At 45.0% G+C, this 19,334-nt stretch overlaps 1 protein-coding gene across 4 annotated transcripts in view; it reads right to left on the bottom strand.

Moving 5' to 3' along the window:
• The window catches only part of scaper (S-phase cyclin A-associated protein in the ER), a 31,534-nt gene extending 12,798 nt beyond the window's left edge, over window positions 1-18,736 (bottom strand). Inside the window, exons 1-23 of one of the 4 annotated variants that reach the window (XM_049724061.2) lie at window positions 18,414-18,736; window positions 15,540-15,657; window positions 15,258-15,334; window positions 14,921-15,118; window positions 13,902-14,002; window positions 13,651-13,767; window positions 13,261-13,382; window positions 12,923-13,197; window positions 12,225-12,560; window positions 11,409-11,576; window positions 11,263-11,329; window positions 11,078-11,195; window positions 10,828-10,939; window positions 10,611-10,751; window positions 10,377-10,532; window positions 10,145-10,287; window positions 9,895-9,976; window positions 9,653-9,805; window positions 8,795-8,902; window positions 6,243-6,379; window positions 5,311-5,376; window positions 5,042-5,168; window positions 1,241-1,356 (exon numbers count right to left, since the gene is read on the bottom strand). In XM_049724061.2, the coding sequence (XP_049580018.1) occupies window positions 1,241-1,356; window positions 5,042-5,168; window positions 5,311-5,376; window positions 6,243-6,379; window positions 8,795-8,902; window positions 9,653-9,805; window positions 9,895-9,976; window positions 10,145-10,287; window positions 10,377-10,532; window positions 10,611-10,751; window positions 10,828-10,939; window positions 11,078-11,195; window positions 11,263-11,329; window positions 11,409-11,576; window positions 12,225-12,560; window positions 12,923-13,197; window positions 13,261-13,382; window positions 13,651-13,767; window positions 13,902-14,002; window positions 14,921-15,118; window positions 15,258-15,334; window positions 15,540-15,657; window positions 18,414-18,581 (3,206 nt within the window). In that variant the 5' untranslated portion in view covers window positions 18,582-18,736. Of the gene's footprint in view, window positions 1-1,240; window positions 1,357-5,041; window positions 5,169-5,310; window positions 5,377-6,242; window positions 6,380-8,794; window positions 8,903-9,652; window positions 9,806-9,894; window positions 9,977-10,144; window positions 10,288-10,376; window positions 10,533-10,610; window positions 10,752-10,827; window positions 10,940-11,077; window positions 11,196-11,262; window positions 11,330-11,408; window positions 11,577-12,224; window positions 12,561-12,922; window positions 13,198-13,260; window positions 13,383-13,650; window positions 13,768-13,901; window positions 14,003-14,920; window positions 15,119-15,257; window positions 15,335-15,539; window positions 15,658-17,054; window positions 18,342-18,413 lie in introns of those variants that run through there. The other 3 variants (XM_049724062.2, XM_049724063.2, XM_049724064.2) reach the window with 3 other exon arrangements.
• Window positions 18,737-19,334: the final 598 nt, after the last annotated feature.

Below are 19,334 nucleotides of genomic sequence, written 5' to 3'. Positions count from 1 at the left end.
AAACAATCCTTTCATTCACTGCCATCTAAATGACATTTCATTTGATTCTGCTGCTGATCACTCGGATACCCTGAGTGCTTCCACCACATCCACTCGGGTTGTTGCTCAACACCGTCCAGGTAGGGCGAGCAATCCGATGAACCGGAACGCTGCGTCATGCGGCACGCTCAAAACAAATGGTGGAAAACATCCTGAAATAAAACCACGGGCGGCCGGTCCGATTTCACAGGATACACCACGTCACATGAGACAAGAGGTGCAAATACAAATTGGGTTAACACGCACGTCCAAAGACTTCTAAACCCTTCTATGGAGATCACCTGATCAAGTTACCGCCATAACATAATCTGTCTATTCTTGTCTAAGTAGTATTAACTACGTATTGGGTACAGTTCTAAACTTCCAATGAGACCAGAGTCAAGCCAAATTTTTGTTCGAGTCAACACCGGCGCAAAAGTTTGCAGAGGAATTAGCTCATTATTGTAATGGTAACAGGATGGAATGGTCATCCCCGGGGAGAGATATGGACAATGCATCAGCCCAGTTGCCATCCTTTTCCTGCTTGTAAAAATCGCTCTGCTCGTCTGGCAAGATCAATATGGTAGCATCACTTGTAAACAGATAGGCGAGTCTCCATGGTGGTCCATTAGCCAACCAGATGAAGGAGAGCGACAAGTAAGACAGCCAGGTACCAACAGAATTGGCAAAAAAAATATTGTAATGCAAGAAATAATTATCATTAGTCTAACAAAAAAATCTACTGCTTAGGATTCCCTTTGATTAATATGATTTATTACAGCACCCACCCCACCCGAAAAAAAATCAATAGACAAGTGATGCCCTTAAAAGCCTTATAAATAAAAGAATTTGTCCATTAGCAGGGATTCCGAGACCACTAAATGCTAATGAATGGAAGAGCAAGGCCATTCGGCTCCATTACGGAGTTCCACAAGAGAGTAGGGTTGCCTTTCTAACGTTATCTACGGGAAGGCCTGGTGAACACCACACCCACAATTCAAAAATGCCCTGCACTCTAAATGGCAAATGGGTTTTTACATTGCCAGAGTAAAAAAAAAAAAAAAGAAGATTGGCAAAATGGAACTGCTTTCAAATTTCTACAAACACATTGTTACTCGTTGAGAAGTGATGATAAACCAGCTTTGGGAAGATAAATAATAAAAATCAGTCAAACTCTATTACTATGCATAAAATACATTTAAAATGAAAATGTGGTACTAACTTGTAAGGAATACGGGGAAGGGCGGTAGGTGAGGAGGCAGCCGTGACGACCTGCAGGATTTGCTCCAGAGCCGATAGGCCGCCGCCCACTTGGAAGGCCACTTGGTCTGCCGTGTTCTACAGAGACAAAGACCAAACAAAAGGTACATTTACGACAGTAAGCCACAAAATGGACACGCATAATGACATGGCTCTCCCGAGGGTAAGGAGCTTCTTTCTTCCAAGGGGCGAGGTATTGAAATTGAAAACAAAGTGATCCCTAAAGTCTCCCTGCTTGACCTCAAAGCAGCAGCCTGTCCGACTGCAATCAAGTCATGGTGGAGGGTCAATGCTTACGTACTTTGAGGGTGGTCCCAACAAAGAAACACCGACAAAATAAGCATGAATAATAATTTTGCAAGCTCACAGTGTTGATCGCGTCAATGTTTCTTTGTTTACACACTTAAATGGGTTAGTTGATTGTTAAGATTGTTGAACGGGGATTGGAGGTTGGTCGGCTATAGCAAGGTGAGCATGCCGTCGGCCATGTTGGGTTTGATAGGGAGTAATAGCCGTAAGGGTTTGCTGCTGACGGACGTACTTTGCACGACTTGAGCGGGCTGTGTTACACTGAAGGTCACGTCTCCTCCTAATGAGGTTACTGGCTCCTTAGCGCTATGACAGCGCTAATATCCAGCCACTTCACGGCGCTTTTGTTCCCTCCGTGGTAAGTTGCCAACAAGCCCGAACACATTTGAGAGCCAAGCGCTTTGCTAAATTACAGATAAGCTCTTCATCTGTCACTCATGCGCAGCGAGGAGGCAAATGCTTCTTGAATACATCTTTTTTTTTTTTATTAAGACGAACATGCCAAGAGAATCTTGTCCAACAAAATCAGACATGTTCTAAAGATGAATGGGCCGTTTCTATTTGGAAAGAACTCAAGAGGACTAGTTAGAAAGTCCAATCAATTGAGTTTCAGTCGTTCTCTTAACTTGATCTTAACCATCAACGCCGCCTAGCTTTAAGCTCCTCAGCCAAATGTGAGGCAGCTCTTTCATAGGAGCTTATCAAACAGGATTGAATGGGCTGAACAGGACCTTTTGTAAAAACCAGACGATGAGCTCGGCGAGCTGCTATCTTCTGATGACAGATTTATCTGCTATGAACATGGAACAAAAGTGGCTGAAAAGGATTCAATTCAAATGACCCATCATCTTATAGTTAAGTGTTTTGGATGAAAATGGAATACCTTAATTCAAATACTTTAGTAACAGGACAGGTGGCCCAGTAAATACATCTTATGAATTACATTTCCAGTTTAAACATTTCCTAAATTTTAACCGCTGAACCCATTCTTACATCTAGTCAGTTATATACTATTTTCCCAGAGGGGGCTGCTAACTTTTAAAAATACAGTTCATGATCCCTTCCATTTATCCGGATCAATTTTAATGCCCAAATCAATATTAACAATAAAAGGGGAGTAGCTCATTAATCTTTCCTTAACAGAACGGCCACCAAAGGCCAATCATTAAGACCCAAGTTAGACAGATAGCTTCTGAATAATACAAGAAGGAGAATCTTATTCAATTACTGTCCAGGGTCAACTATTGTTACCCCAGCTGATGGGGAGGCTGCAGCAGATGCTAATTCCTGCACCCATGTGCACAGACCAGCCAGATTGCACTTTGTCATCTCCTCCCACCAGACACTTTAATTACATGGAGGAGCTAATAGCCTCGCTTGTCCAGCCTGACCAGCAGATGGACAAGCAAGTCGTCGAGTTGATACAAGACTGAAAGTTTTGCATGAAAGCAGCAATTTAGTTTCTAAAATACATTTAATTAAGTGTAAAACTGAATTTGCTCATTGAAATAGTAAACGAATTCAATCTTTAATTGAATGCACGACTTGTTGACGGAAAGTAAACATCTTCCGAATGGAAATGCACAATTTTTTGCCGCCGCTGAGCGCAAGCCATGCTGTCAATCTGACCTTAGAAAAACACGCTTTTCAAAGTTCAAACTTTGCTGTTCCCTATTTGGCACAAGCAGGCTCTGACAGCTGACATTGAAAAGGCAAATAGAGCCGTGTACTTTCAGGTACTCACAGCTCTTGACATTTTTTTTTTTTTTTTTACGTGTTGCATATTTTCAGACAGGCTTTAATTGAAAACACTAATAAACACTTTGGGCAGTATGTAATGATAATAATAATGAGTGTGTGTGTGAGTGAGTGAGTGAGTGGTGGTGGGGAGCAGAAAATTGGAAAAATTCACTTCTCAATCACGTGGAGTATAGCTGGAATTAGGTTTGACACAAAATAAACCATTAGAGGCCACAAAGGGAGAAACAAGCCGGGGTCAGAGAGAGAGACGGCATAACCACGCGTGCGGTTCGGGATGTGTGTGTGTGTGTGTGTGTGTGTGAAGGGGTGGGGGCCCAAACAGCATTGCAGGAGGGGAGTGTCGGGTGTTGTCTACAGAATTAGCAAAGAAAGTGGAGACTGAATCAGATACGGGACAGAAAAACAAATCTGTAGGTGAGTCAGTGACATGAGAGATGCTTGTTAGGTCAAATAATCTAAACGACATCGACTTGAAGGGGCCAGACAGCCATGCTGACGGAGACTCTATTTATTTGACTTTGTCCAGGGATTAGAGAGCCAAGTGCCCCCCCCCCCACCGCCTCCCGACTGTCTCATTTGCCAATCATGCTTCCCCAATACCACGTCTCCAATTTTTTGGAGAGCACCGACTGGATCAGGAATGAGCTTTTAAAAAGACGTGAAAGACAAGGGACTTAATTTGCCTCGGACAGCGACAGCAGCGCTGACAAAATGAGCACATCTTTATTGGCCCGCTGACCTCTGCCCTCATGTTGAAGAGTGGGCGGAGCCGAGAGGAGGGTTCCTCGTGTAGTGACAGCTTGTGAGCTACTTACATCACAGCTGACTCCTCCTCTCTCCTTAGAGGAGCCCGTGCCAACCGGGCAGTACTTCTTTCAACGCGTCCCTGGGGAAATACGGTAATAGCATCTCCGGCTATCCCGCTAGTCACTGATGGGACTCCATAATCTTTGTATTCTGACGCCCGCAGACACACAGTGGGATGATGGTATAATGGCGCACAGCAAGCACAACATGGCAGGAAATTTATGCCTCATTACAGGAAGTGGACTGTATATTTTCTTCATCATAAACATGGTGGCAGGTGTTTTAATGGCTTCTCTCGGCCCAAATTAATTTGGATTTTACAGTAAGAAATAATAAAAAATAAAAAAATTGGAAACTGGTTTCAAATCAACTCAAGTTGGAAACGGTTATAATAACAATAACTGTATAATGAATATACCGATTCACTTACCTTTTATTGGATATCACTGGAGTTGCTACAATAATATATTGCAATAAAATATTGAGTTGAATTAATGTCTCGGTGATTTTTTTAATTTTATTTTAACCGGCCATTGTCTAAACCAGTGGCGTCTGAGTGGTGGACACTACAGACATAGGGACAATGCTCACTCTCGTGCCAGGAAGCACCTCTATTGGTACCATGTGCACAATCATAACACAGTTAACATGGTCTTCATTAGTCAATAACCAAAGGCAAGTGGCTTTAGAGTAAGTGATACTTGGGAGGGTGAGACAGAGGGAGCCCAAGCCAAACACAACTAATGACCGAGGAGACATGCAGAGCGTCTGGCACGAAGCGCGCTAAGCTGCAGACGGCTCAGACAAGACCGGGATGATGTCAAGTCAGAAAAAAAATGGATATAGTATTGAAAACCATGCGGAAACAAAAAGTTGCTTAAGCTACCTGTTTCTCCAAGATGCGAAGAATCTCGCCCAAAGTTCGATCCAAACTGGACACTTTGTTGTTGGCCCATTGGCCGTTATCTTGGCCCTGCAGTTGCTTCAAAAGGTCCTTCACGAGGCGCTGTAACCTGAAGATGCAGTGGACATCACTTTTCTCATGGCGAGCCAACGAGTCTGACTCAAATGTCAATATGATCAGACACACAAAAATGGCAAAATTCCCGCAAGAATAATAAAACTTTTATGATTAAAAAACAGGAGTACACTTACTTGGCCTTGTATGGGGAGTCAGGAACTTGCGTCTTTGTGTCAAATGACGTCTCGTATTGCTTTGCTCTGCACGGGTACCAAAAAAAAAAAAGTATTGAATCCTTGGGGAAAGATTTTGGCCTTCCCGTAACACACACTATAGATGAAAGTGTGAAAGGAAAGAAAATGTTCAGGCCGAGTCTGTTTATTTGGCCTGTCAGCGGAGCGGCTCGGCCTAAAATGATCAGACAGCAGCGTTTTGCTGGCACCGACTAAACTCCAATTTTATTTTATTTTTTTGCTAAAAGTCAAAATCCCTTCATCTCAGAAAAATGTAGGTGACGATTATCACTCAGTATTTTAACTAACACTTATTTTTTAATGCTGCCTTAAAACTTAATGATGAAGGAGCCAACGTTTATGTTTTAAGGGGTTTCTGTGCTGCTTTTTTTTTTTTTTTTTAATTGCCGTTGGGGGCTTGCGGCCTCGGAGTGCAAGTCCCAGCAGGGCTGACGAGGGAGTGACAGGAAACAGAGACAGATCATGTTGTCACTTTCTCAACACCACAGAGCCTCTCCTTGTTCTGACCGCCAGTTAAATGGAGTAAGCTCTGGTCTGAGTTCTGCTGCACGGCAAACTAGCCTCCTATTTGTTTATGGGTATTGATTTTCCTTGAAATTTCATTTGAAAAAATCAATAGCTGAGAGGGGGGAAAAACAAGCAGTGCTAATACATGCATACTGTGCAAACAGAGATGCGGCCAATGACACGACAAAGATTTGGAGGAAATCTTTTAACGAGTGGAAGGCCAAGCCTGGGAGCGATTTAGAGTTTTAAAATCAAGGTCCATGTGGAAAGTCAGGATGTAAAAATCCTGGAACACTTTTTTGTCTTGTGTGCCAATAGAAAGTGATGAACTAAGTGTTAGCGAGGTAAAAATAAAAGCTACTGACCTGGAGTTCATCCTGGCACGGAGCTTTTTTGCCTTCTTGCGGGCTTTTTGCCTCTCCTCATTATCCTTTAGGCTTTCGGAGGAAACGGAGCTGTCAGTCACAATGTCCACGATGTATTTCTTCAAGGAAAGATGCTCCTATAAAGCACAAAGTGGAACATTATTTTTTTTTTTGTAAATACATTTCAGGATAGGTTCAGTAAACATGGCAGATAAGTAGCAACCACTGTAGCCTAATTAGCTTTATAACAGCCCCCGCCACCCATAGACAAGCCTTAAGGGCAGAGGCGTCACTTTTAACCATTTCTACTAAGCGATGGTGTGATATCCATAACCCGATTTGAGCGACATGCTTCATGTGCCAGAAACTAATGACCTAATTATAATGTCATCCATCACCCCCAGAAGACAGGCCTCACAGATAAAGGACTTCCGTTGAGAAGTCGAACTAGAACCTGTGTGGGATGATGCCGTAGCCTCTGGTGACAAGTGGTGCTGCACCTGCTGGCTGAATGGAGGGCTTTCACTGCGGTGGAACGTAATACAGGTGTGAAAATTCTAATTCATAAATCATGGCTTCTCAAGGATGACTCAATATGATCACGTGTACAGTAAATTAATTTTAATCTGCTGGGACAATCTAATATAAACTCCAGTTCAAATCATGGTTATTATGATTATTATTAAGCGGCAAATCGAGTTGAGTAGATCAGCAGCGCCTCTGCTGGTTGTCGCCAAGTAGTGCATCCAATTTACCATCAATTGCTTAAACACGCAAATCATTACAATTGTATTTCCTCTAGATATAAAATCTTTCGATTCTAGCGTCAAATCCATTCACTAGATTTTCACGTGACAAGTGCCTCCCCCCATTTTTCTCACAGTTTACAGGTCAGTCAGATCCAGCGCCGCCATCTCACTTGCAGTCTGTAATCTCTCTGAGAGGGCTACCCGAGTGTGCTTGCCACTCACCTAATGGAATTGCTTAAATAATGCATCCAAAACACCATTTGCCAAAAATATATCATACTGCTACTATAAAATGGTAAACTGAAATATTATGCTGTGGCGTAAAGGGAGGGGGGGGACGCTGACAGCAGCTGTAAATGCTTTAGCAAATACAGATACAGTTATTACAATAAGGGCTGGGATAAACTCAATAGCATTAAGAATGTTTGCAAATATGGTGACAGACAGCCGTCTGCCACGGAAGCATTATCATAAAGCGGCAAACACTGGGGCCCGAGGTCTGCGGTGGCCCAGCACAATGCCCAATATTGCCTCTAGTGGGAGAAACTTGAGCCGCCTCTAAACATCCCATCCCTTCCTTTCTCGGACACAGACAGAGCTATCACAGATCTAAAAGGCAGACGGCACAAATACACATTCTATGGGATATGTTCACCCAGCGCCTCTTTTGTCACTCACAAAAGGCCCGAGCGGGTAGCTTTCCATTTGGCGTTGAGCAAACAGCTGAATTTCATGTCGGCTACTAGACGATAAGTGATACGACACGGGATGGGGTTACAGTCTGGTTGGTTCGTATGACTTTTTATTTGTATCTAACTGCCTCCTTTAGGTGACGTTTCAACACGGACATGCCATAAATCCAAATCGGACACCCACGTTTGACTGAAACTCGTCTTCCTTTCTTTAGAATGGCAAATTCGTTGCTGGAAAAAAAAAAAGGTGTCGAGTGTCTGATTTCAAAACAACAAGGGGGAGTGAGAGGGGGGACTTCAGCTGCCACTCTTGATATTTCAGCAAGGTTCTCAATTTAAGGGCCAATCCTAAGAGTGTCAAGCAGACCTCCAGGACTATTTGGGTCCTATGGGAGGTCACTTCTCTGGAGAAGTTCTTTCTGGCCTCTATTGTCATCATTGGTGTATAGAGGTGATCAATTCTAAATATCTAGAATTCAATATCACCTGGCTATTTTTTAATATTCGACTTTTGGTCAAGTGAGGACATGGACAATTGTTTGCCTATTAGTACACTTCATCTTTTAAGTTTGTGCAATAAACCTGATTGGAATTCACCATTTCCTTGTTTATTCAACTGTCAAAGGGAACAAACTAACTTGACTCACGTTTAGACAGAAAATACCTGAGAGGAAAGACGGCGGGGCCTATCCATTCTTCTCACAAGAGAGCGGGGAAGAAAAGCTTTGAATGAAAGAGCTACTGGGGCCAAAGGTGCTGCGTATAGCACCAACAGTTGTCAGACTCACAATGAGCAGCGCTGAAAAGCCAATCTCATATTGCAGCCTGAGAGGTTAACTCGCATTAACGGGCTGCCTTCCCATGGAAAGCGCTCAATGGCTCCCCAAAAAAAAAAAAAAAAAAAACGGTGATGAAGTGATGTCACCCGTCCACTGGAGCACTGAACCCTGACTGTGTACATTTCAAGGCCCATTTGCAACAGCACAAAGAGTGGGGGTGGCACAAACAATAATAACCGCGCCATAAAAGACAGTCATCTGTTTCTTTGTCCTCGATCTGTTGTAGGAGAATAAACGTGCGTGTCGCCGGCCGGCCGGTTGATGATACGCACCACTTCCTCGTCGGACAGCTCCCGTCCCTGGATGCTGCTGCTGTCTCGCACGGCCTGTTGATGCCTTTTGCCCTTGGTGTGACTGAACAGGTGCACCTCTGAGGTGATCTGCAAACACAAGCATAGTGGTCAGAGGTCGCCGCCGCCAACAATGGAGACTCCAGGCAGGAAGGGGTCATCAGAGCCCCACGGGATGGCGGTGAAATAATATACCTCGAGGTTGTTTTTTGCCAATAGGACATGACCTGCCACTGCTGAACCTCACAGAATGCAAAGTACGTGAGGCTGCTCCAAAAGTCAAATGATGTCTACCACAGCTAAAGGATGTCAATTTGTTTTTAATTGCCCCAATTACATCACAATGTTTGTTGAAGGGAACTTTCCACATCTGGGATTTCTAGTCAAGTATTTACAAAACAACTTTTGTGAGAACAGCGGACTGATTCTATATTCACAATTACGTCCCAAACAATTATTATGAAATTATTTCATTATTCAAACAGCGTAAGCTTGACAAACTACTACGAAATGGTTTATGATACTTTGAGTCTCAGGTCATTAAATAAATTGCTTGGTCCCGTGGAGCCCTTCCTGATCCCGTGTCAGATGTTACGCCAAGGTCGATCGTCAGTTCAACAAAATTCACTTAGCGGTTTCAAATGTCGGCATGCTCAACCCTGGTTTCCCTGGCAACCAGGTCTTCACAAATAACTGCATGCTTCCATTTATGATCTATCTTATCAGCGTTTCGGCTTCAGGCAGTCAATTTGTAATGACTATATCTGCCACAAGGGGGAGCTAGACGTTCTTTCATCCAAGTAGTCGACACTATCCCTGGCAGTTTGGAGGCGTACGTACCACAACAGCGCAGAGCGAGCACTGTTTCTTGCGTTCGTATGGCGTTAGCTTGGGGGCGTAGTCTGTGTTGGCGTGGCGGCCGCTGCTAAGCTCGGCCGCCTTCTCCTTCCTCTGCTCCATTTGCTCCATATGCCTGCGGCTGCTCTCGTCGTGCTGTGGCGGAGCAAACAGAAAGCGACGGGGTCAGCTGGGAAACGGTGTGTGTCTATTAGAGAAGCAAGGTGAGCCCTGGATTAACTTACCTTCATTTGAATTTTCTTTTGCAGCTCCTCCATGGCCTCCTGTTGGGCCGCGCTAAGAGCGGCCAGACGCTCTTCTCTGTCTCTTTATACAATATAGAACACAGGCATTTTTAAAATGTCAATATTTGATGTTACAAAGACAGTTATTTAGCTACACGTGGGGAAACCTTTGACCTGAGGTATGTGCTTTCGAGCCACAATTATTTATTGAGGTCGGAAATATACTCCAAGGCGCCACAACAACGCTTACCGAGCTCTCTCCCGCGCCGCGTCCTCTCTTGCTTTTTCTTTTTCTTGCCGCTGCTGTTCAATTCGAGCCTCTTGTTCCTTGCGCCGAATCAACAGCTCCTCCACGCGTGCCTGCCGCTCGGCTTCAAGGGCTCGTTTACGTTCCTTACGAAGAAGAAAAACGCCACGTGAGCAAGGACTAGACACTTGAAATGTGCAAACCAACCATGCGAGTCCTTTTTTTCTGGTCTCACCTGCACCGCTTCATCCCTGGCTTGCTTCTCCTCCTGCCTCCTCTGCCTGTCCTCCTGGAGCTCATTAAGGCGTTGCTCGTATTCATTTAATTTCGCCAGGGCATCGTGTCTCTTGTTCTGAGCTTCGAGAGTATTGATGAATGCGATTTCATTGACCTGAATGGACACAAATAGGATTTCATCAAGTATTTCTCCAAAACTTACTGTTGACTCCCCTCGACTCCCCCCACCTACCTTGGCCTCTTCTTCTTGAGCCTTCTTCACAATGGCCTGGAGTTGCAACTCTCGTTTTAACTCGGCATGCAGCAGCTTTTCCTCCATCATCTTCCTCCGTTGTTCCAACAACTCCTCCTTCCATTTCCTCACCTCCTTTTCCTGCAGAAAGCAAAAAACAGAGAGCCCGGGTAAGGCAAAAAAAAACATAGGGTCTGCTCAACATGTTTCTACTCACCCTCTCCAAAAGCTTCTGCAGTTTGAACGTCTTTTCCTCTCGCAATTTGTCCCGCAGCTGCTGAGCCTTCAGCTGTTTCTCTTCATGTTTTTTCTTTGACTCTGCAATCGTCCTGTCAGAAACATGATCATAAATCATTCATCTTTTGGTTAACATGGCCTGACAATGCTCAAGTTGATACATCCTTGTCAAAACAAGGAGAAGGGCCTTACTCAACATGTGCTAAAGCTGTTTGAAAAAAAAACGGCACCTTTTGCGTGACGGCGAGGACAATTTTTCATGCATGTGGATCCCGTGTCCGGGAGGGCGAGCGGGCTCCTCCTCCACCATGTCGCCCCATGAGGTATTCTGACGCCATGCCTCCCTCGCTGCAAACGGTGGGTTAAGAACATTTTAAAACAATTTACCGCTGAGCTGACGCGTGGAAATCCATACCTTCGTAATCGGCCAACATCTCACTCCACTCCATGTTGGGCCCACATCCTCCATTAGCAATGCCAGCCTGGAAGGGCATGAAAGAAATCAGGAGAACAGTTCAAATGACCCCTGCAGGCGCTTTAGGGAGTTTAACTTTGTCTAACCGGGAAGTCATTTTCGTTGTCTGTCTCCAGCTCATTGTTCTCCGCTTGAATCTCTCTGGTGAGCTGCTCTTCTTCTGCGATGGCACTGGCGATGGCTTCCTCGTTGGCCTTCTCGAGTCTGTCAGCCAGCTCCTCTTTCTTAGCCAGGACCTCGGCCATGGACTGAGGCTGGACACAGGGTTAGGGTGTCATCATACAAAAGTACGTAAGAAGAGTTTTGGAGAATAAAACATTTGCGTGACCAGATCAACCTCATCACATTTGAACTCACAGGGTGGTCACAAAAATCACAAGTGAGGACGCATTCCAATGTCATGCAGGTTACATTTAGCGTGAGGATGAGGAGATGGTGGAAGGAGCAAACTATTGAAATATTTGACTGATTTGACAAAAATCAATCACAGATTAATAAGTGGCATACAAAACTTAACAGGTCAAGTGCTTAAAGTGGGTGTGAATATGACATGAATGTTGCCAAAATACTGACAAATCAATTTGAAGGAGAACCAATGTGGATTGAAATTTAGCGTTGAAGGTTTTACAGGTTCATTAAAAAAATATGCGCACGTTTAGCCAGATGAACGGACCACTTCTGTGGTTAATTGAACACCCACGACAAAAAAAAAAAAAAATCCACTCACAGCTATTCTTCACAGTACGCGGAGCTTAAACACATTTGGTCAGGGGGCCTGCTTCAGATCGACTTTGTTTAGGCGCTGAAGCACCCGTGAGACTCCCCTCGACTCCCTTTGTACCGACCCGAGGCCCGGTCCCACCCTTCCCCTCCCCTCTGCTCTTCCATCTCTCAGCACTCACAGTGGAAAGCTCTGTGGGGTCCAGCACACTCTCCAGTTTCACCGCTTCCATGGGAGTCTCAGCCTGTCGCGGAGCAGATGTGGCCGTGCCCCCCTCAGCCACACCGTCCCCCAAGGCCGACGGTCCGCCGAGCCCATCCGTCTCGGGTCGCTCTAGGGATGCGGAGCGGGCCGGGGGTAGGACTGATAAGGTCATGTCTGTTGGCGGGGCCGCAGCTGAACACAAGGCGGGTTCTGGGGCTGGGCAAGGGGTGATATCTGCTATAGGGGGAGGAGGCGCGGCGTCGCGGGCTGCGTCGACACAAAGCCCTGAGTCTCGTGCATTCTCTGCTGGGGGCTGCACCGACAATCACACACAAGCAGATGCGAGCTCCATTAAAAACATGCATTTCAACAAAAACACATCATGCGGGTGGGGGGAAATCTTGCTACTAACATGCCCTCAAACATCCAAATTTGGAGATGGATAAGATATGGATTGTCCAAACTAAATGAGGAATAGTGTGTTAATTGTGAATTTTGGGAGTGAAATAAGCCGCTGAAATCAAATCGATTCCAAGTGGTGTGTTTCTGAACATGGCAAGCCCAAAACAAAAACAACGCGGTTGATGAAAGCGTCTCAAATTTCTATACTTGGCATGAATAATCGATATCTATCCTCGGAGGAGCTTCTTGTCATGACGTAGTGGAGCCAAGTACCTCGACTGTGTCCCCGCCAACTGGATGTTTCTCCTCATCTGGGGGATCGACTTTCTTCTTCGAGTCCACCTTAGTTGTGTCGACCGGAGGTGGGGACTGCGGGCGGACGGGATGCTCTTCTTGTGGCGGCACAAGTGACTGATTCTTGCTGCTGGCCTGCTTTGGGGCCACGTGAGTGGCCAAGACCGGACTGACCTTGGCGATCATGGTGGCGGAGCGAGGCTTGGCCGCACGTCCGCGGTGAACCGTTTCCCAGCCTTCAGAATCTTTTTTACCTGAAAACATCTCGTCAGATTTTCTTTTTCCATTCTAAGCTTACGCAATCAGGGATGTCTTACTTGGCTTTTCGACTGAAGAGGTCATCAACTGAGTCGGACTCGGAGCGGATTGAGTACACTTCACTCGGTCCGCCCAACTGGGTCCCGAAAGCCGGGCAGCGGCCATGGCAGGTGGCGGTCCCCTAGATAAGAAACACACATTATAATCACAATAAATGAAGAAAAACATTTACAAGCGGACCACTATTTTTTTTATCCGATTAATTCACACCCCAACTGCCAATCACAAACACTTAAAACACTTCCCAGTTGTAAAAGCACAATCAATATCCATTTCCGGCAGCATCCAATTACAGCACACTGCCTAAACACAACACACATGTGCCAAAAAGTCGAAGTCCATCGATGTTGACACGACCTCGGTGGGACAAGGAGAGAAAAGGGGCTTACCCAAAATTCAGGGTGCGACGTGCAGCTGGGGAGGAAACCATTCTGTCCGCAGAGGGGCTCGGCACCACGTGGCGTCCCGGTGACATCTTACGCAATTCCCAGGCTAAAGAGGTCGGCCTGCAAATTAAAAGTAGGAAGTGATATTGAGCAGGCATAAATAAATCCAGTTCGACCTTGTGTGGGAGGGGGGGGAGTGGCGAGACAGCAAACAAACAGGAAATGAATGCGCACGAGGAAAACAATGAGATCACCTGTTCTGGGCATCGGTTTTCTCCAGTTTCTCCTGGAGCTGGATCCAGTCTATGAGGGCTTTGAAATCCCGCACGTAGTTGTCCAACATCATCAAGACTTCCTGAGAGTAACATTGACAGCTTGATGTTATTGCTCAAAGTTTTTCCTCCCCAACCTAAACCACCCACCATGGCCACAAGCCACCGATGAAAACAGACAACTGATGGATGGCGAGGGGAGTGGTAATTGAGAGTAAAGCTTTCACGGTGCTTTTAGTTAATAGACAAGTCAGTCTAGTGAAAGATGTGTCCAGCAGCAGGAGCAGCTTCGATGATTGGAGCTGGTTAACAAAGACCGCCTCTATAGCGCGCCGCTCATTTGGTAATGAAGGCCGAGCCGGTCCTCTGACGGACAAAGTCCGCAATGAGAGGGGGGCATCGTAAAGTGGCTTTTAGCATGTTAATAGGCACACTTAAAGCTAAATACAAGCCTCGTGTAACATTTCACGACAAATGACAACATGTTTGACCTCAAAGAGGCCTTGCCATTAGGCGGCTCAGTAAAAGCCAGTGGTCCGTACATGCGCGCAAAACAAATGAAGCATTTTTGAGGGCTTCATTCAGAGGACAAATTCAAAGTATACACTCACTGGCACAGCTGGAGAGAAAATGTTTACATTTACAAAAAGAATAATTCCCAGTTTTATTCTATTAGACGGAATTTGGTGAGCTGATTCGTGTGTCATGAGAGGAGTTGGGTGAGCGAGAAGAAAGAGAAGAAAAAAAGAGCTGCCAGACAACATAATGACCATACCACAGAGATAGTGGCTACAATCTGTCATCAATATTCAGAGCAAGCCCTGTGATAATTCTCTTAGCAGTGTGGAAGTGACAGAAAGCAGAACTCAAGAGGAATGTGGCCTCTATTTAGATGTCAATGTCGCCCTCTAGTGGTCACACAAAAAAACTGCTCAAAACTTCAGACACAAAATGCAGTCTTCCATGAGTGAAGTTCTATTTCCCTTGCATCATGTGCTGACCTTGCATTCGACAACACTTTGATCGGACTCGCACGTGACGTAGATCTCATCCACGGCACGCCGCAGGTTGTCAAAGAGGAAGGCCCAGTAGCGCGCTCGTAGGTCCACTTTACGAGGCTGTCGAGATTTGGTGGGGCTCTTCTCGGTCGCCTTGTCCAACAAGGCGCCGGCTGTGCTTTTGCTCTCCACACCAACATTCTGGGGAAGGATAATTATTTTTTTTAACTTTGTCCAATGAGATACAGTGAAAATACAAAAACTGCTGCGATTTATTTGGGGTTAATCGGCGGTACAAGTGGTAAATATGGCGCCCTCTGGCGGACATGCAAACACCCACCTGTCTCTTATTTCTTTGCTGCCCGGAATGAGTCCTCTGAGCTCTTGCGCCGCCAGCAAAATGGCTTTTGGACTTTGCTGTGTGGAGAAAATGATCCAATAAGAAATGTATCCCAACAGACAGCATTGTTATCGTGCCTGATGGATGACAAGGCCATTTAGAAGTATGTCGTGGAATATCAAACATTTTTTGTGTGTGTGTGGGAGGTGTATAAGTGGGAGCACAGAGTGACTGTGTGTGATTTTTTTTTTAAAAGACGTAATTTGCTGGAGAGGCGCTGACCTTCCTCCTCTTTATTCTCCAGCGGGACACTCCACGCAATCAGGTTCCGAGCAGCGCGGCCTTCTTCGGCGACGATCTTGCGCACTTTGTCGTGGCTGTTGGAGCGCTGGAAGGAGGCCTGCAAGAGGAGCCAAAACATCAATATTTCACTGCATATGAGCTCTAATACAAGATGGAAAGCTGGCGATAAGTAGAGCTGAACACGCCACGCGCAATGGTGCCTTGAGATCACTTTAGAGACACATGACTGCACTTGAGAGCAAAGTTTCTTCCCCACATGCAAGTGCAGTGAGAATTTAGATCGTCTGTATTCTTTGATACAATACAGATCTCGGATCTCATTAGTAGTCCGTATTGAATGAAGTGGTTGGCGTGTTGCCTTGCATTTGGCAGTCCGATGCTGTTGCTATGGTTACCCAGTTCGTAGGGTGCTAAAATGCCCTGTACTGTTCTGTCAATGTTCGCAAATAAGCATGTTGCGTAATTTAAATGATCTAGGATTTATTTGGGAGCTCCAAAGTTGTTTCGTTACATGTCGAGAGTGTCGCACTGTGACAACGATGCAACGTATTGGCGAGCGGTGGCGTCAGATGCGAGCATTAAACGGAAGCAAGAGAGTGACAAGTAACAGCTCGAGGCTTGAACCAACCCGCTTGGCGCCCAACATGCATCATGACTGACCTACACATTGAGTATGCATCAGTGACTGGAGAAGCTCAGGGCAAGCAAAAACTGGAAGCCAAGTCCCTCATCGCATAATTGTCAAGCTGTGAAATGGCTCATCATCATGTCCAATAGAGAATAAGCGTTTTCAACAAATGTGCTCTGCATTTTATATCAAGTAAACAATACGATAAAAACAACCGCTTCATTGTGGTATTCGTGTCCTCGGTCTTTCATTCGCCGAGTTCTCTCTCCTTTGCATTATTTAAGAACTGATTTGACGCTTGCAAATTTGGAAACGACTATTGGGTGCTTTAACTTGAAACAATGCATTTTATTGCAATTTACAATTGGCTCAAATGAATGTCTCTGGATATCTCAAGTTATTCTAAATACAACATGCCGATTAAGAATTATTCATCAGGTATAATAGCCTGTGTGTGTCGCATTATGCAGAGCCATCATGCAAAGTGCATTGGTCCAGATACTATTTAATGCCCCCCAGGGAGATATCCAGCTGACCTACTTTTGGTGCGCAAAAATTCTTCATGTCAAGTGGCCCGTGCATTTTATTCTTCTGAGCCAGAACACAAAGATAAGAAGATAACAATCAGAGCCATGCATACAGGAGAATCCCTTGGCTGCTCTCCGCTAATAACACATTGCTAATTAGCCCGAGCACCAGAAGTCAGCTTAACGACACCGTGAAGGGCGCCGACTCCTTTTTGCCCGCGCACCGGAAACAAGACCCATTTTCCAAGCCGGTGCCTCGTAAGGAGCGAGTGTAATGTTTCCCTCTCGGTCCCGGCGAGCAACAAAACAAGTCCCAAGAGCCAAACGTAAAATACATACAGAATAGAAGAAGAGCGCTGAAGCTGCTTCTTCGTCCTGGTCCAGCCCTGACATGCTGTTGCTGCCTACTTCAGGCGCCCTCTTCCCCCTCACCAGCAGCGCCACGGCCATCTGACAGGGGGGACTAAAATAGACTCCCAGTGCTCGCTCCGCAACGTCATAGCAACTTGACTTGATAGTTCCAACTTATCTCAAAGAAGACTGGGGGAGTTGGACCCAAAGTGGCTGCTGCCGTCCATCAGCTCCATGCTTACATTTTCAGCTTCTGTGCTCCACTTGGGAGCTCACTCACATACACTCTGTTCCTCGCACTCTCCTTCTGCCGCGACTCTGCGCAGTCATGCACACGGCCCCCCCAACCTGTGCTGCCAGTGATGAGTGTAGCTGGCTGCAGGCGAAGGGACTGTGTGCATGAGTGTGTGTGGATATAAAACCACACAGTCGCATTAGCAACATGAGTGATGCTCAAATTCTGATTGGACCGTGTATGATGACCTACTACAGTCTTATAGGAAATAAAAGCCTTCGTAGTTTAATTGCATGCAAAATGCTCGTACAAATCAATTTTGTGGTGTCTAGATCAATTTAGTGCTTAATAAATGCAGTCAATGTTGACATTGCGTCTTGTAATTTACTGTTGTAATCTGACCTATGACCTATTTACTGACCTGCGTTTACGCCACACTTGCTTAGTAGAATTTGGGGAAGTTGATTTATTGAACGCTTAAAAAACACAAGATGTTTGTTTACTGAGTTGACAACTTTGTCATCAGACATGCACGTGTACCAGAAGCGGTTAATCGCTCAGTAGATTGTAGCAATGATTCATTTGTTATTTATTTATTAATTTCCAAAAGAGACAATAAATCTACTGCATAGAAAATATTTAAGATGTGAACATTTCATTTTAAATCAGATTAAATTGGTTCTCATTCACTCCAAATATAAGCAGCTTTGTGTTCCATTTCAGCAACTGAAGTGAAGTGAATATAAAGCAATTGAAAATATTGAGCTTGATAAATACGTCATTGCAACCAATTTGAATATACAAAACGTTCACTTACAGTAGGACACATTTGCATTGAGCTACACGAGGAGCTTGTTATTATTACTACTCATCTTTGATTTTACAGACATTGGAAAAATAACGTTAACACCGTGATTTTTACAGTATGTGACTAAGCATTTTGTAAAAAAAGATCCAAGAGAGACTGCTAGCACCACACCCACTGGAAGGTAACAGGGGCACACGAAATCCCGAATGCGATGATGCTAGCTTGTAGCCTTAATCCAGCCACGCGCCAAACAAAGACTTTGGAGGCAAACACAAAATATTAACGTAATAATCATTCCGGTTACCTTGAGAGCGTTAATGGACGCGTTTTTGTTTTTGCCTCCTCCATGTGACGAGCCCGAGCTGTTACTGCCAGACCTCTCCCTACCGTCACCCCCGTGCCCGACTCTCGGTCCCAGACGGTGCTGCCCGGCGCCGCGCCGTCGTCCATCATGGCGACCGTCTTTGTTCATCGATTCGCACTACGTTCAACGCTCGGTCGGTGAGAAATGTGAAGTCCACGGGACAAAGTTGTCCAGTTGTTAGAGTAAATGGTAAACCATGCTACATGACAGCGAGGCTAAAACGCCGAGAAACGGAAGTCCGTTGAATTGCGATGTATTTGATTGACGGGAATGTGGTCCAATTGTTATAGGCTAACATAAAGGCGACAGGTTTGATGGCCAATCGAGTGCGGGATAATTCGGGTCGGAGGGCGGGACTTAAACGTCTGTACCATGGCAACCACATAGATTGACTGGGTATTTCGCCGAACGTAAGCTAATTAATCTACCTTTCAAAATAAAGGTGTATTATTGGTGTTATGTTCTCGTTACATCATGAAGTCGGAATTTAATATCTTAAAAGATACCAACTTATTTTACAATTACAAATTGAAAAGTGGCCACACCGCCCTGATATGAGCTTTTGGCTAATGAGAGCCATTGTGAAAAATACATAATTTATTCGAGTATAATTAAATCTCTCATATTTACGATTATCTCCATTTTGCTGTCGTTTTTTTTTTTGTTTTGTTTTTTAAATTACCGTGTCATTTAGCCTCGATATTTCTGTCCTAAGTGCTTCGAAGTGACTTATGTTTTTGGCTTAGATGTTCAATAAAAATGAAACCACACGCTACAAATATATACACATCTTGCAAATGTTCAAACGTCCGTTTGTGACTCCAACAACTAAGACGTATGGGTCTGTTTTGAAGTCCACAC

This window comes from Syngnathus scovelli, chromosome 6, assembly GCF_024217435.2.
Source record: "Syngnathus scovelli strain Florida chromosome 6, RoL_Ssco_1.2, whole genome shotgun sequence".
Lineage (NCBI taxonomy): Eukaryota > Metazoa > Chordata > Actinopteri > Syngnathiformes > Syngnathidae > Syngnathus > Syngnathus scovelli.
Note: the sequence above shows the minus strand (reverse complement) of the source record. Positions and strands in the feature narration are given on the sequence as shown.